This window comes from Motacilla alba, chromosome 2, assembly GCF_015832195.1.
Source record: "Motacilla alba alba isolate MOTALB_02 chromosome 2, Motacilla_alba_V1.0_pri, whole genome shotgun sequence".
Taxonomy (NCBI): domain Eukaryota; kingdom Metazoa; phylum Chordata; class Aves; order Passeriformes; family Motacillidae; genus Motacilla; species Motacilla alba.
This window is the reverse complement of record NC_052017.1, coordinates 43847739-43865972: the sequence shown is the minus strand read 5'-3', so window position 1 is coordinate 43865972 and position 18234 is coordinate 43847739. Positions and strand designations below refer to the sequence as shown.

At 44.9% G+C, this 18234-nt stretch overlaps 1 protein-coding gene across 1 annotated transcript in view; it reads left to right on the top strand.

Moving 5' to 3' along the window:
* Positions 1-7881, top strand: part of TMC2 (transmembrane channel like 2) — a 31140-nt gene extending 23259 nt beyond the window's left edge. The window contains exons 17-20 of the mRNA XM_038126898.1: positions 447-572; positions 4970-5048; positions 6188-6308; positions 7410-7881. Coding sequence (XP_037982826.1) covers positions 447-572; positions 4970-5048; positions 6188-6308; positions 7410-7663 — 580 coding nt within the window. The 3' untranslated portion in view covers positions 7664-7881. The remainder of the gene's footprint in view (positions 1-446; positions 573-4969; positions 5049-6187; positions 6309-7409) is intronic.
* The last annotated feature ends 10353 nt before the right edge of the window (positions 7882-18234 follow it).

Here is an 18234-nt window from a genome sequence, read left to right as displayed (position 1 = left end):
TTACTTAGCAGCTCTTCAAGTTGGCTCATTATTTCAGAAAGCTGGAATTTGCATATGGAAAGTCATCTCTGCCATGAAAAGGCCATACTTAACAAGATATTCATCAGAAATATGTGGTTACTGCAGTCTGTAGGGTTTTATCTATTTCAGAGGGGTAAATAGTCAGGACTCATAAAGGAGTCAAGCGTGGAAATAAATGTATTGACTCCAGGAGCAAGTTGGCCTAGCAAAGATTAATTGTATAGTCAATGAAGGGAGAGAGTGAGGGAATGAATGAACCAATAGATAATTTCAAATAAAGGCATTTTAAACTCCTTTGTGGCCCTCAGCAAGCTGATGCTCATTGAAAGAAAGGTGAAACATGCTGCTTAGCACCATGAGACTGTGGGGCATTTTGTCTCTCCAGAGGATATCTACACTCCTTAACTGGCTGTTTGTCTTCCCAGTGGAAAGAAAAGGATGTATGATGTCATTCAAGAGACCATCGAGCTCGATTTTCCACTTTTTGTTGCCAAGATCTTCAGCTATGTGTCAAATCCAGGACTGATCATACCTGCAATTCTGCTCATGGTGTAAGTTTCCATTGCACTATTACATGCCTGGCTTGGGGACGAAAGTTGGAAAAAAAATTCTGCTATATTAGTCAGGTCTAAATACAGGTTTTGCTGAGATAACAGCATGGATTAGAGCAGACACATGCTCCCTACCCCCCTTACCTTTGCCTAACCCAATTTCCCAAAATTTAATTACCTGACCCAATTAAACACAACTTTGTGGATGAAATACATTGCTGACAGAGGCCTTGTAGATATCTAAGCTGTCACAGCTTCCATATGAAAAATTTTCTGTAGCCAGCAGGAAATAAATGGACAGTCTCAGCCTGGTGCCTTTTGGAGAAGCAATTTCTGTCACAGCTGGTGGTATTTAGAGCACAGCCAAGACAGGGCATTCAAAAATTACACATTCCAAAAATGTGAAGAGTTGTGAGCTTTGTTTGGGTTTGGGGGGTTTTACTTTTTCATTTTCCAAATAATACATCTGATATTTGTTTTAGTACCATTTGATCATTTCAGCTTTGAAATCAAACTTAAATCCCCAGTACCTTCAGCAGTACTAGGATTAGTTCTCCTTTTATTTGAAAAGATATTTTTGGCACCGTTCTTAAGGCTTTACAAAGCTATCAAAATGAGTAGGAGGGCTGTGGCCAAATTCTGTAGGCAATTCTGAGCACTTCAGACTAATCAATAGGAGACAGGGACAGAGCTGGGGAGCCTGTTACATACAGAGATTCCTGTTCTGACTCTTTCTGGGGTATCAACACACATTGGAGATGAGCTTCTGGGCTGATCCAGCACAGCTGCCCTTGGGCACTGTGATGCTTTATCCTGCATAGCTACACTGAAGCTAATGCCATTAAATTATATCAAATACAAGTTCCATACAAAGTTTGTTATACAAACAACCTGAGAAAAATACTAATTAAACTGAAAATGACATGTCACCCCTCTACCTGCCTCAAACTACTTGCTCATTTTAACCTAAAAAGGATGATCAGTTGTGTCAGATGTAAGTTGTGCAGGCAGATCCTGTGCAGATCAGATCAGGTCTGTGCAGGAGACAGGTCTCACACCACATCCCTAGCATGGCCAAGCATTTTATTGGATTAGAAACTCTGGTCCTGTGGGCTTCACAGCAGCATTGGCAGGGGCCATTGCAAACACAAAATGAAGACTGCAGAACACTCCAAATGAGCCACCTTAACAAAAGGGCTGCAGGCCAGGTTTCCAAGGCTTTGATGTAACCCTCAAAAAAATCTGATGGGACAGAGATTTGAACCTTTGAAAATAATTGTTTTTTTCCAATGACATTCTCCCACCCTTCCCTCTACTGACAGCTAGGAAAAGTAACAGCACAAATTCAGTTTATTTGTTGAAGAGACACCTTTTGTCACACCTTCCTAGTGCTGGCTATTCCCACACCACAGATTTACCATCAGTCCAACTCTCCTTGAGACACAGTTTTGTCTCTGCCTGACTCCCCTCTGAGAACTGAGAGATGCCTTATGCCCATTTTACTTAAAACATCCTCACTTTCCAGCCATATACACTGCCTGTATGGCCTGTATGTATCACACACTTGTGATTTCCAGCTGTTCGGCTCCCAGGAGAGTCACAGCCCTAAAGAAGTGGCTTCCCCCATGGTGCCTGGACCAGTCAGACCTATGGCCCCTCGGCAGCAGCTCTCACATGCCCTGAGAGCATCGGGTGCCTTGCAGAGGCACTGCTTGTTATCTACATGCTCACCTTGCCTGTGACAATCCCAGACAAGATCACAGTGAACAAACAAGGTTGTTTCTTAATGCTTTGGCCCTTTTCTCGTCTCCTTTTCAGTCAAGTTCCCAGTGTCCTGCCTTGTCTCTGCAAATCTTCACCTTCTGCTGTGGTGCTGACAGGCAGACAGGGTTAAGCTGGAGCTAGCCCATGTGATGAACTTCATTCAGTTTTCCAAGACACTGAAACCAGGGAAATGCAAAAACTTCATTTAGTCCTGATGAGCATGGAGCCAGAAGCTCTCAAAGCAGCAGGCAAGGCAACCTGCAATCCAGCCTAACTAAAAATAGCCTCTACAACGAGCAACAGGTGGATCATAAATGGACGGTCTGTGGATTTTGATTGCAGTCTCTCAAAAAATGTGTTTTCCACTTACTATGGACTGAATTAGGTAATTTTCTCTAGTCATGACAACCACTTCTCTTTTATCCAGGTGCAATCCAAAATGCATCTTCTATTTATTTTGGTTCTTAGCTCCTGGTTCCAAACAATGATGGGGTCCAGTGAGTGACATGGGTGTCAAGCTTACTGTCCTGCTTTTAACTGCCCAAGGACAAGGGAAATAGGAAATACAGAGAAAGAAGAATGAAAGATACTGAACCCAAGGGCACATAAACTTATCGCACTCAGGCTGAGAGTAGGATTTCAAGCTATGGCCTGCAGAGCTTCCTGGCAGAAGATAGAAGCATTTTACTGTGTCAAAAAGAGGGAAAAAATAAAATTTCTCTGCAAGCTAGAAAAGGACAGTGACCCACACTGTCCCCAGAACTGGGGAAGCAATACAGCAGAGAAGAGGGGTGCCAGGGTGTCATGGTTTAAACCCACATGGAAATTAGGCACTCCCCAGCTACTTGCTCAACCTCTCTTCTCTCTCTCCAATCCTGATTGAATGAGGAGGAGAATCAAAGAAAAACTTGTTGATTGAGATAAGAGCAATTCAATAATCAAAATCAAAGTAAAATACAGTAATAATGGTAAATGATGATAATAATAATAAAAAGCAAAAAATTAGTGACACACAATACAGTTGCTCACCACCACTGACTGATGCCAGACCCCCCCTTCCTAAAATCAGATTGGTCCCTGTTAAAGGTAACCCCCCTATTTATACACCAGGCATGACGTTCTGTGGTGTGGAATATCCCTTTGGTCAGTTCAGGTCACCTGTCCCACCTGTGCCCCATCCCAGCTTCTTTTGTGTACCTCCTCACTGGCAGAGCTTGAGAGAAAAAAAAAAAGGTCCTTGCTCAAATCAGGATAAACAAGAATTAGCAAAATGAAAACATCAGTGTGTTATCAACATCATTCTTACTTACAGCCCTGATTACAAAGTAGTATTTTCTAGACAATGAGCTTGATAACATAGAAGAAATAAAACTAGCACACCTTTACAGAAGAACAGAAGGAAAAAACGACTTCCAAGAGGATTTGCAGGACAGAGAGCCCAGATCACCAAGACTGAGTTTGGGTTAATGTTAGGCAAAAGGAAGCAAATGTGTTTCCTCTAAACAGACCCCTATAAAAAGCCTCAAGAAAGGCAGTCCTAAGCACCACTTCCTGATCTTCCACCTGGAAACCCACATGCACCTTGCTGGGCTTAGGGTCAGGCACTCAGTTAATGAAATCCTTGAGTCTGGTTTGAGGTTGATCAATCTGGGCTGGAGCAACACACACAGGTTATGAACTTCAGGAAACCATTTTTCTTTCCCTACCTTTGTTTTCCTTCTATAAGAAAAATTTTTACTTTATTTAAAAAAAACCCAAGCAACTCTAGCAGTGAACTGAACGGCTGGTGCTTTTCCTGGAAATGTCTTGGAGTCACTGAGCAGATGATGGTTGTAATTTAGAAAAACAAAGGCACTCCACAAAAGCAGGAGGGGACTTTTTTTTTACTACCAAAGTATTACTGGCTGGTGAGTGTCAGAGGTGGCAAGACAGACCCAGACGCTTGGGCATGTTTTAAAGCACAGACTCCTTGTGTGCCAGAGGCTGGGAGCCAGCATGCCCTCTCCCATCCCCACTTGCCTTTCAGTTCCCTCCAGCCTGGCTCAGTTTTCCCCTGGCTTTGGTGTGCCCTTTTTGGAGAAGAGAAGATCAAAACAAAAGCCCATGGCTCTGTTCCAACCTCACTTCTGCTTGCCCTCAAGGGCCCTGTCCAGGGATACAGAATGCAGCTGGTCCTTGAAAAGGGGGAAGGAGGACTGATCCTTGAGCACTGCTTTGCAGGAGAGGTGTCAAGGCCCTATTCTACCACTATTTCCCTGGTTTTCCAGTTTTTCCTAAGGTCCCTGTGTTACCTGGTGGCAGTTCCATCTCAAGGCTGGTGCTGGTCTCCCCAAGGTTGGTGCAAAGGAAGCAGAGAGAGCCCATGGCCAGCCAAGGTGGAGGCAAGAAGGCAGGCTGGTCATTTTTATTCTGCTTAAGGAGAACTGAACTTTAGATGGGCTCAGCCTGTCTCGGCTAACCATGCCACAGGCAGCCCAAGTTCTTCCTAAACCTTGAGCTTCCAAAAGAAGTTTGGAGACAGCTGGTGGGAAAATTAGGAATTAGAAGGTAGGCAAAAAATTATACGTTCCTTCCTTGTGAAACTTTCTCTTTCCCCTGGTCCTATCACTACAGCAACATGTTTTCTTTTCTAGCCTCACCATCTATTACCTGAATGCTGTGTCTAAAGCATATCAGCGTGCCAACGCAGAGCTGAAGAAGAAAATGCAAATGGTAGGTACTGATCTGGCAAAACCACCTTTGAAATACCATGCACTTAAATTTTGATGTGTAGCACATGCTTTAAATCACTCTTCACTTTGGTGACACAAGAAGATGATGTTATTTTATGCTTGTTCAGTCCCTCTGATGGCATTTAATGTCTGGCTGTGCAGAGTGGTCACATCCCATTATAGTCTGCTATTTCAAATATCAGAACTGCAGTTGTCTTTCCCATAAACTATGGTTTTCATCTACAAGAGTAAGTTACCTAGAAGTCCAGACAATGCTTTGGTGTCTGAGATTTCCCAGGAACAATGATAAGCCCACAAAAACCACAGCCATTTTACTGGCACAGGACAAGATCCAAGCCAAGGAAACAGAGTCACATAAAGCAAAACATCACATAAAGCAGAGACTGGTGCAACATTAAAAGTGAGGATGTGAACACTGAGAAATGGGACTCCATAAATTACATTCAAATGCTCAAATATAGAATTAATCACTCAGCTTAAAGGAAGTGTCCTGGTGCAAAAAGCATCCTTGAGTGGATGAGGTGAGCCTGTGGAGGTGAACCTGTGGCTACAGCACGCTCACATTTTGGGGCACTCTGTTTCATGATGCCCAACCTGGCTGGGATCAAGGCTAAAGGGATCACAAAGCAGGACTCAGACCTATCCAAAAGTACAGATTCCCTTTGCTATCCAGGAGAAAATCTTTTGCAGCCCTAAATGTATGCAAGTAAAGCCAAAGCCAGCCCTACAGCCCATCCCTGTGCTGCCGTAACCTCTTCCTCTGGCATTTATCGCTGACACCCTCTCTCACAAGAGGCTCACTTTTAAAACTGACCAATACATGAGAGAGGGCAGATTGGTAGCTGTAGGAACACACAGACAGCCTGATGGACCTAAACCATGTTATCGGCAAGTGCTCTGCCCTAACAGGAGCAGAGCCACTGTTTTCCAGTCCTGCCTGGGATGTACTTTCTTTCCTGGAAACACTTGATCACTGGATCATGATTCAGCACCTTGAACTTGGCAAAGAGATTCATTCATACCAACAAACACTTAGCCAAGCAAACATGATACAAGGCCACCATTTTCCAGATTACATCTGCAGTTTTTAACTATACCCAATGTTTTTTATTGATGCAGCAACGAGAAGAGGAGAAAAACAAGAGAAACAACAAAGCCAGTACCAACCCTATGCTGCAAGATCTGGAGGATTTACTTACACCAAGTACGAAGACTGAAAGTCCCCCCAAACAAGCAGAAGGTAAAAGATTATACAATCTCCCCATAACACTTCTGAAAAGACTCATTTAGCCACCAGTGACTGGTAGGATTGAGAAACTGGAAGGATACACCTTAGCAAGGGATTGGATGAGTATTAATTAGCCCAGATTTTGTCCTGTTGCAGAAGTCCACCTGCCAATGGGCACTCAGGAAGGGCACATTTTTAGACTGGATTATATCTCACACAGGCTTGTCACAGTTGGAACTGTAATCCAAAATTATGATTCACATCTCAACTATTAACCATGCTGGTCATGAAACCAGCAATTTATTCTGGGAACAGTTTTTAAACTCAGTGTTGTTTCAGGGCTGGTGAGTTGAGTCAGACTTTTTCTTCCTGAGTTGAGCTTTTCATTGGAAAATTCAACATGAATGAGGCAGAAACTTTTCACAGAATTGGGTTAAGTTTCAGGGTAAATAAATACATGCTCTAAGATCTGCTGTGGGGGTCCATGGGCAGAAAGAACCAGGAGGAGGCATTAGCACCAGGACTGGGTTATTTTCAAAGAAAATGGATCCTCCAGGCTCAATCTCAACCAGCCACTTCCTGCCTGTCAGAGCCTCCAGCTCTCACTTGTGAAAATCACCTGAAAGATTTTGATTTTATCCTGGTACAGGTGAGAAAAGCAGACTAGTGCCACCATAACCCCCTTGAATTTGATGAGCTGAGACAAACTGGAAGGTTCAGAGCAACCCAGTACAGATCCCCTCCAAAGCAGACTGAAGGCATTCATTTAAATGGAAATAGTGCTGGCAGTTTTGAGTGCACTGAAAATAAAGACTAAAATCAGGAATTACCCACCACCACCCCATGCCTAGGTGTGCAGCAGCATGGCTGGTAAGATTAGGTCTTATCAATGCATCAGTAAGAACCAGAAAAGAGGGGCTGGGCAGCAGAGTCGTGTACTGGCTGTTGAGTTGGGTGGGGAACATTCTTATTCCTGCTTCCTTCACTCAGATACTCAAACACAAATCCCCAGACACTCTGGTTATTGCACAGAGAAGAAACAGCAGCCACTGGGGAGAGGATGAAAGGCAGTGCTTGCTACAAAGAAAATAACATTAATAATCTTTGCTCTAGACAAGAAAACAGAGTCTCCAAATGGATCCAGCCCTGCCAGGAAACCAGGCAGAGGAGATGTCCTGGCTGGCAGCCCCATGGCCAGCGGGAGGGGAGCAGCATTCACTCCACCATCACAAGTGTTTGTGACACAGCCACAGACGCTGGGCGTTCGGGCACCCTACCCTGGCCAGCCCAGGCCATGGGGGCAGCCCCTGGGACCAACCCCTGGAAGAGGGAGAGGGCAGCCATTCTACCCACGGGCTGCTAGATAACCTCAGCAAAGTTTCTCCTCTGCTGCATGAACCGTTGTAGTTTTGGTAGGAAATGATTCCCGCATGCTGCACATCCACTCGTGGTGCTCTGTATCCACCCAACACTCTCTAATACAGATTTGTTTAGACACTTAATAGTACTTCTGAGTTGTTACCCCCAAAGGCTGTGCTGATTTTGATCCCAAGGGAAATGTGAGGCGGTCAGAACAAAAATCAGCCGTGACATTGCTGAAATGCTTCACACAGGATGCAGCCCTGTGGCCACTAACTTGCTCTGTGGAGCAGGTGCTTGCCAGTACTTTCAAAGGCTTCTTTAATTAATAAAAGTGGTGTGACTTTACCTGTCATTTAAACAGAGGTTTGTTGTGGTTTTTTTCTGTTGTTCCTCTGCCTGAAGAATTTATTATTCTAATAAAAAATTGAGTGTCCCTGCTCAGCCACAAGGCAGCTGCTACCAGGAGTAGAGGATTCCTACCAGAGGGAATTTTGTCAGCTGCCTTTTGTCCCTTGTGATAGTTTTCCTACAGTCTACTTCCTCCAGACTTTTATTTTTCAATCTCACCACCACTTTCTCTAGGTTCCCACTCCACTCCTCTTTTCACAGTCTGTTGACAGCAGCTTGCACCATTATTTCAATCCCTAGGATATGATTCCTAGTCTAGCAACACCACCCAGCACAACTGAGACACTAACAATGTCTTGGCCTAGTTTTTGATTATAACTATTTAGAAATTCCAGTTGTCATTTAAGAATAGCAAAGAAGTACTTCCAGGAGATGCAAGCAAAAGATAAATAAAAGGAGACTTCAGAATTTCTTCAAAAATTAAATAATTGCATTTTGCTTTCAAATACAGAAGAGTCAATGGTTTGTTTCTAGAAACAGCTGTTCCTGGTGCACAGCTCAAAGTCACTTTGGCTGTTCCCAGGACACTGCTGTGGTCATGGTTGGTCATTCTCCCACGGAGCCTCCACATGAGAAGATGCTCATTGGATTTATTTCCTGGGCTTGGAAGGATATTTCTCTGATCTTGGTCCCACAGAAAAGGTCTTGTCTTGCCTTTTTACCATGAGAGTAGCTGATGCAACACAGCTGTGGTGAGCTCTCTGCAGAGATACCCATTCACTCAACTGCTCAAAAGTCAGACAAGAGAAGGCCTTTTCCAGGAGACATCCTTCCTCGGAGGTGTCCATACTGGTCAGAAAGTGCTGGGGGAAGGTGTTCCCAACCTGCTAACCCAGAAGGATGTCACAGAAACAGCACAGTGCCCTGATTCCAGCACAGCCTGTCTGCCCTGCAGACTCTGGTATCTTAGGGACTAGTTGCATATCAAGGAAGAGTACTCTCCTCCTCTTCATTCCTCAGCTCACACTGAAACACAATTTGGAAAGGGGAGAATGTGGCTTCAGATCTCACCTCTGCTAGCAAACTGAAAGAGGCTGGAAACATGTGTGCATACATGCCTGCACACATATAAAGACAACAAGAAGCATTATGAAGAAGACATAAAGAACTCCAGACGGGTTTTGAAAAACAGAGAAGCAGAGGCAGACTTAGACCAGATTAGTAACTATTACATGATTTGGATACTCTCTGAATCAGGCCAGCAACAATATGGAGCATTGCAAAGCACTGTGTCACCTCTGGAGCACACAACTGCCCATTAGCTAATTACTCCTTCAAGGTTTATTTATCTCTAATTATAATACATTAGGTTCACCCATTGATCAATGTCTGTTGCAGGCTCAGAGACTGCAGGTGATAATAGGGTGATAATATCAGCCAGACAATTCCTGCAGGTCAGTGGCGACTCTCTGCCCTGAATCCAGTCCACAGTGGGGTCCTCTGTCAGAGCACGAGAGTCATGAAAGGTGCAAAAATGCCAGCCCCCAGTCCTCATATTGACTGAAATGATTATTTATCTCTTGGAGTTTTGAGTCCATTTACCAGTTATTCACATGCAACTGAAGATTAAACTCCACAAACTCCCTGGAATATTCAGTAGTATTTGGTTTCATTCCTATTTTTCTATTGTTAGAAACAGCAAAAAGCCCTTGTCTGAGCATTGTCTGAGCATTGATTTCCAACCCCCTTCCCTAACATTTGTTGAAAGACTGTATCCATCCCAGTTTTCCTCCAGGGCTCAGTCTAACTTCATGGGCAAAGGAAAAAAAAAAAAAGGAGAAAAACTCAGTGGAGAGTACTAGGAACCTCCGAGTAACACTTCTCCCAGCTCTCAGCTCGCATTCATGGATGACTGAAAGAGCCCTCTGCATTGCAAATTTTTCACATCTTGTACTGCCACTAGCTCAAATGCTGCAGCCAAGAGGTTTTGGTAAAAAACACAAGGAAATATCTAAGCTTAATCATTTCATTATTCTTCTCATTAAAGATTTGTTTTAAAACAAGAGGCTCTCATGGGCATCAGTTTTTAGTTTGCATGGCCAGGCAGAGCATCTGCTCAGTGTTACTAATGAACAGGAGCCTCAGCAAAATAAAAAAAAAATAAAAATTAAAGGGCAATTTTGCAAAACACGTGGATAAACATGAGCTGTGAAGGGGATGACAATATGCACTCCTCTCTTTTAGGGTTGAAAATGTAATTCAGACATTTCTATCATAAAGTGCCAAGCTGTATACAAGATAAGCTGCTTTCTGTACTCTCAATGAGCAGATAAAAGTAGACATCATTAAGCAGAGTTGCTCATAAATCCAGAAAAGAATGCAAAGAATACACTGAATTTGTATTTGGTGCCAAGGCACCTTAGGTTCTCCAAAGCAGAAAAATCAGCTTTTTGCTGCAGAAGGACAGTAAGTTCTTTTCAAAAGAGGACTTTGAAACACCTGAACTTTTTTCTTGAATCTTGTATTTTCAGGTGACTTATATGATGCTTTCCAAGGAGAGAAAGGGAAACAAGCACTGGATGCCACCAGTACTGACAGCACTCTTTTTCCTGATAACCTCATGTATTCTAAACAAGCAGACAGGCCATCTTGAGCTTTCATCCTCTTCTCCTATAGCTAACCCTGCACTACGACAAAGCCATTTATCACACATTCTGAATCTCCACAGAAATAGAATTGTCACCTTACTTGAAAATGTGAGCTGCAGAGGTCTTGTGGGTCACCCACCTCAGTTCTTCTTTGGAATCTTTCTCTGCTCATGGACAGGGGAGATGGTTTTCTCATACCAGTTAACAAAACAGAGCTCTGGGGGTAGATTTGTAGTTTCTTTCAGGGTTCTGAGGAGGGTTTTCAGCTGGACATCCAGGCTAAAGAAACCTCTCACCTACAAACAGGCTCTAGACACCACAAGAGCCAATGTAGGAACAAAGAACACAGGCTGCACTGGCACAGGCACCAATTTCTCAGATCTACCCTAAAAAACTTCCACTGACAAATCCAGGTAAGAAAGACAGCCAAAAACCACTTCCCAGAAAAAAATTCCTGATGATGGAGACTGGGATTTTATCAGTTCATCCTGCCCCACAACCTTGAGGAGCCCCACGAGCTCCTGTCTGCCTGGGTTGGAGCTCTGCCAGTGCCAGTCTGGGAATGCTCACCTTCAGGGAACTGAGCCAAGGAGTCTGGTCAGGTCAGACATGAGGCAAATTCAAAAAGGATTCTGCTTTAAAGGTCTAACCCAAGAAAAACACTTAAGTATCTGATTCCTCACAGGAATTAAGAGCTTAAATACTGTGTTGTGCTCATTTGTAGAGGCCTTGCTCTTTTCTTGATGTCTTTGGCTTATAAAAGAGACCAGAACCTTAAAAAAACCAAAAACAAACAAACAAAAAACCAAAAAACAAACAAACAAGAACCACACCAGAAAATACAAGCGAGAGACAGATAAAAAGAAACTTCAGAATTTCTTAAAAAATCAGGTGGTTGAGTTTTGCTTTCAAATACAGAAAAGCCAAGAGGTGATTTCTAGAAATAGCTGCCCCACTCAAAGGAGGACATTCACAGACTGGCACTGGCAGAAGCCCAGGGTCCCTGCCAGTATCAGGAGCACAAGAGCAGCTTCTATGTTGAAGATGCACTAAGAATTAATGAAATGTCCTGTGGACCCTTGACCCCAGCAGGCCATGGGTACAGCAGGTGTCTCACCTTTCTGCACCCCAGCATGTTCAGACCCCTCCCTGCACTCTCTGCAACCACGTTTCAGTGCTTTGGCTGGCACTGAAGCAGGTCAGACAGGGACCTTTGAGCCTCACCCCACCACCTCTCTAAATCACATCCCTTCAAAGTAAAAATGTCCCGGATAAAGAAAATAAAAAAAACACAAAAAAACTGAGTGCTTGCCAAAAGACTTTAAATTAGTGATTCCCCTCATTTTTGATTCATGTTGCATGCAATGTTATCAGCTCTCCAGCCTGGCAGCCGTGGGGATTTTTTTGCTCTCTGTCATGGTTTTCTTGCCGTTTGCCCGAGCCCTGAGGCAGCAGCTTGTCCTTTGGCAGGTGGCAGACCAGCTTCATCTGCAGCCAAGGCTTTATCACTCCCAAATGCTCAGATTCAGTCTTCCCCTGGGGGAAAAAGTGACTCTGAAACCTCAGGATTTTAGGTCCTGGCCCATTTCTCACACAACACAGTCATCAGTGCTGAATCAGAACTCAGCCTTGTGTTTTAAATGGACTATACCAACGCAATGCTGTGCTGAGCTAATGCAGGGAGGCTTGGCTCTGCTGCAATCACAGGACCCAACTCCCTGGGGTCCCCTTCCATTCAGACATCTTTAAACATCCAAACCCAGATGTGAACATTGTCTCTAAATCTTAAATTGGTGCCACATGGTGCTACTCAGAGAATACCCAGGTTCTCCATGACCTCAGCAAAGGCCACCAACCTCCCACATATCAGGAGACAGTCTGTGTATGCACGTATCCACACACAGGCACTGAGATCAAGATGAGTGGATTTTTAAAATGCTTCAGAATTTAGATTATTTTCTGTACCACTCCTCCATGATTGACAGCAGAACTAGAAAGCACTGAAGCACAGAGATTTCTCTCTGCAGCTGGTGCTCCAAGCACGCAGGTGGAGGGAGGAGAGCTGACAGGCACCCAGGGATGGGTGGATAGACAGATGCCATTTCCCAGAGGCAAAGGCTTTATGTGCATCAGCATCAAACGTCCATGAAAAGACCCAATGGACAAAAGTCTCTTGAAGATGGCAGAGAAGCCAAGGAGAGGAGAGGGACAATCACTGAGAGTCTTCCCCACCTCCTGGGCACCAGACTCGGGCAGAAGAGCAACAGTGGGACCCAAGAACCCCCAGTACTGATCTTGGCTGTGCTCCCTGGAGGCTCAAGCCCAAGGAACAAGAGTGGGATTTAGCATCCTTTAACCCAGCTCACAGAGCTGGGAAATGTGGAGGGTAAGAAATTCAACAGCCCTGCACCTGCCTTAGGGCCAGCGTGGGGGTAAGGGCACACTGCACCCACCTCTGCTACACAAGGCATTGAAAACACTGTGCAAGGAAACAGCTGCAGGATATAAAAGCAGCAGAGCTTCTCCATTAGGAACTGAGCAATGCTTGCAGAAGCTGCCAGTGTCATCCCTCTCCTGGCAATGTGGGAGGGAGAAAAAATAACTTCAGCTCAGTTGAAAATAAAATAAAAACAACCACAGCAGCACAGCACTGTTACCTGGACTGCTTGAGGACAGTGATCAAGTGTACAGATCAGGTTAGTAGGAGGTGGAACATTGTTTTAATGGCATTACTAACTCATTTTTCCAGGGAAGAGCAGCTGCAAAAACATCCCAAGCAGCTGTGTTCTCCCCCTTCCTCCATTCTCCCTTCCTCAAAGCAAAGTTGTTTGGGGGAGCCAAGGCTTACCTCCTACAAAAGCCTGCAGATCCAAACCTTCCTCTAATTAAGAAACATTTCACACATATGGGACTTCTGGGGTTTTTTTGGATAGCAGCAGCAGCAGCAGTAAATAATTCAGTGCCTTGGCAGATATGTAGGAACTTCAAAATATGAAGGCTATTATCAGATTTATTTTAATAAGGTGCCTGGAGGGCTGAAGGCCAGGAAGAAAGGAAAAAAAAAAAACCACCATAATAAAAACCATGTCTTCTTTATTAACCAGAGCACATTGCTACAGCAGCTTGGACAGAGCAGCACAAACACTGCCTGAACACCAAAAGGGCTTCACTAGCACCACTGCAGCTTGCAGGTCCCCCAGCTCCATCTGCAGCTGCTCCAGTGGTCAGGGCTACAGGGCTTTTGCACGGGGCCCTGGCAAACTCAGCTTCTGCTCCCCAAGAAGCCCTGCAGTTTTTGGAGGAAAAAGCTGCAGAAGCATTTTGATACTTCATTTGCAAACATAACAAATGAGCCACTGGCAAGGTTTTCTTCACAAGCAGCTGCAGCTCTGCCTGTGGAACTCTCCACAGCTTCTGCTCAACTTTCCCCACCTCTGTCATGATGCCCACATAGGATGGGGTTGTGCCACAGCCACAGAGAGCCAACAGTGGGGAAACATCTGCCTTGGCACTACCCTGAGCATTGACCCGTGGACAAAAGCAGTTCCTTTGAACAGAAGTGGTGGAAATCAGTTGTAATCCATCTCCAGGGAAAGCCCAGTGTCATGAACATGCCCTTTCAGCTCTTTATGTCCTCCTCAGCACCTATGCCAGTAACATGGAGGGTGAGTAGCTTTTAAAGACCTTTAGCTGGCTCTGAGGAGCTGAACTAGTCTTGCTGGAACAGGACGAGTCACCACCTGGGTATGCAGCACTACCACGGTGCCACTGAAGCCAAGTACTGTATTTGAACTGGTTATCCACCAAACAGCCAAAACCATCACATTGTTGGGGATGGATCAGACATACATTGCCCACAGTACTCCTCCAGCCCCATGTCCAGAAGGCAAAACAAATCACCTAAAATAAAGGGTTTCCTCTTTCCTGCCACCACCAGACCTTGAATTCAGAGGAAGGAACATAGAAGGCAAGGCAGAGCCTCTGAAAGTAACATCTGCTTAAACTGTTTGTGAAACTGCTGTTCCACCTGGCCCTCCAGGTGAGCAGGGAGCCTCTGGGCAGTTTTGGGGGCTCCACGACACCCAGATGCATCCTCAATGGTGTCCCTTAAAAATCTCATCTGACCAGGAAGATGTGCCAAGCACACATTTGCCACAGGGGTCCCTGTGGTACCAGCAACATACTGCGTGAGCAGCTATCAGAGCTGTTGAGCTCACCCCAGCCCAGGAGAGCAAGGAGGCAGCTGCTCTGTGCCTGATGCCCACCCTGCTCCCCTTACACTGCACCATGGGAGGCACTCACTGCTCGCCTCTGTATTTTGTATTGCAATTATCTTAACAGCAGAAGAGCGGTGCCTACCAAATGGACGCTAGAAGGGAAGGTCAATCCACTATTTTTGTAATGATAGAAGATTTAAGATAAAGTTTAAAGAAAGCTTGACACTTACCTTAACAGAGCAAGCTCCATCCCTGAGATCCCAGGGGAGTAGAGACAGCATAGGCCACAAAACAATGGCTTCCCAGAGCACTCATCCCACAGGGGGACCATGCAGAGTTGATAACTTGGCATATTTTAAATCACAAGTCGCAGATTTGACATTTTAATGAAGTTCCTTCTGCTATATTCAAGGTACGGTTTGAGAAATCCCAGTTCTCATTTTGAAACAATAAACACAAACATGTAGCTTTCACAGAACAAAAATAAAATATAAAATGAGCACAGGCAGCATAGGAATCAAGCATAAATCCAAGACAGGCTTAGGGAAAAGAATTATGACTTTAAATTTATCTGAAAACTTTTCAAAGGACTTGAGCCCTTGAAATCAGAAACACTAGTTGCTAGACTTCTCAGCCCTCCTGAAAGCACACAGACAAAGTGGGTTTGCTTCACAAAGCCAAGAAGAAAAGCCAACAAACAGCACATTCACTCCTACCCCACACCAGTCCTTGTGAGAAAATGGTAGGAGACACTTCAGCCTGTGGCACCTGGGGCTCATAAAACCTTACCCAGCTGGGAGCAGGAACGAGGCTTAAAGGAGCCTTCAAAACATGCTGCAGAGAGGGAAGTGGTGGTGTCTTTTTTTTTAAATCTTTCCTCTCAAATTAGAGCCTCTAACAGCAAAATATCAAGAGAGAAAATGGTTCACACCTGATTCCCTCTCTGCATGTGCTGCTTAATTTTTTTCATATATAAACAAAGTCAACAAGTGCAGTGAATTGTATACCTGGGAGCTTCGGGAGTACTAGGGAGAAGACGAGGCATTCTAGAAAATGCTGGAAGCAATAAGCCAAACAGGAAAGATGAGTTAGAAACATGGCTTTCCAACATGGAGTTTCTTCAGCTTGGAGCACTTGCAGCCAGCGGCATCCTACACTTGCTCCCTTAGGGAAATTACAGTCAAGATCAAGGTTTGCAGCTGAGCATGGAGGCAAAAAAGTTTAACACTCAGACACTAACAGAAAAATAGTACGGTTTCGGTCGTTTGGGGTTTTTTTAGGTATCTTATGGTCCCGGTGAGACGGCACCATTCTGGTACAGGGAGGTCAAAAAGCCAGGTGAGGGGCAGCTCTGCCCAGCCCTGCTGCCACGCTGCCAGCGGCGGCCGGAAGGCGGGAAAGCAGGAACCACAGCCCCATCTACTGGGCCCTGGGAAGGATCCCCGCACTCGCACTTCGCAGGTGTGCAAGGCACCACCGCCATCCTCCGGTCACCTGCCGGGTGGGAGCGATGCTGGGGTGTTAGCCTGCTCCCGGAAAGCCACTTGTGTCACCATGCCGGTGTCTGACTGGAAAAGGCTGGTAGCATCGTCCTGACCTGGTCCAGACCCAAAAGGCAAACATTCAGACCATCTCCTTCACTCTGAGCAGCCCATGGGCTCTCAAGAAGGTGGCAAACACTTTGGAACCAGTTCCTAGGGCAATGCTAACTAATTCAGTATTGCAGGTGAGAACCTGAGCTTCCCAGCGGCTTTCTAGTCTGGTCGGCTGCATCCTAACATTTCCAGCTGCAGCACAGGAAGGAACAGTGCCAGCATGCCCTCATACAGCAAAAGCTTGCCAGTCTTTGGCACAACTGTGCCCCGTGGCAGAGCAGCTCTGAGTTTTGAACTGTGCCACACCTGTCATGCTGTGCTCCCTGCTCTGCGAAACACTAAACCTGACCCTGACCCACATATGTGGTGGGAGGGTGTACAGTCCTATCAAGCAGCCAAAATATTGTTTCAGTCCTCAGCATGCAGCTCTGGCCCATGCAATAGACCTTGTTCCCCTGTTCTGAGCTGCTAAAACCCAAGCCCATACCAAGGGTAGTGGGCACAGGCTGTCCCTATGCACTGTGGTACCCCTTGTCCTGCCCAAATGTCCCCAGCAAGACTGTACCAAAACAAAGAGTGAGCTGTGTGACTCAACCCCAGGAACCCTTCTGCATGTGGTGCAATGGCATTTAGCATGAAGAGAAAGATTCTTCTACCCAAGCAGGTTTCTCTGGCCTTCAAAGCATGGTTAGGGAGCCACCACTTCAAAGTATGCATCCTGCATCCCTTTAGAATTTATTTTATTCATGCTTGAACAGAACTAATAAAATCAATCTTGTAGCCAGTGAAACAAACACTGACAGAAATATTTAGGACTCTGTCACATGAGAAGACATACCAGGTAAACTCAAGTCTTTATTAACACTTGGTGAACAGAAGGTTTAAGCAGCAGCCCAGAAAAGACATGTTCTTTCAGCTATAGAGATATCAAAAATGTATCTTCATTATGTAGTTTTTTTTATCAGTGACTACTGAGTGTATAAATGAAAAATGTATAAATGAAAATTACATGCTTCCAAAGTTGGACAGCAGAAAAATGGCAGTATTCTTAAAATCACAAGTACTAAAAAACCAAATAAACCCAGGTTCAGAATCCAATGCCCCATAAAGCAAAAATTTGAGAAAATCAGTGTTGTGACATAGCAAGACTGTACCCACGCCTAAGGTGTGTATCAGTCTGCCACTTTGCAGAGCTGATGATCGATGATGTTCTTCATTCCCAGTGCTACACAAAACTGTAACACTGTTCCACCTTTACCTGTCATACAGACTCAATGCAGATCGGGTTTTCACCAACTCTGAGGCCTTGTGGTTTTCACAAGCTTTAGGCTGCAAGGGCTGGGAGCTGGTAGTGCCAAGCACTGGCTAGAGAAAAGAAACTGCCTGAAATGCTGGCTGATGTCTCCTCAGAAGCTGCAGGGCAGTGGGGACAAGCTCCAGCAACACCTTGGTCCTACAGCAATGACATAAATCTGGAATGCTTTTCTTTTTTCTCCCTCTGCCAGGGAGAAAATATATTCAAGATGCCAGGCTCCATATGTCCTAAGAAGGTAAAAGATGCACAGCTTTGGAGAGCACTGCATTCATTTTGCAGATTTACCACATGCTTTACTCTATGTCTCTCTGCATCAAGATGCTAGTAATCCAAGAAAAAAAAATTACAAGATCCACTCCAGCTGCATGCTCACAGTCCTGGGTGGGGAGGAAGCCTCGTAAGAGAAGCAGTGAGGTGAATTCATCACACACATCTCAGTTTCCTTTATATACT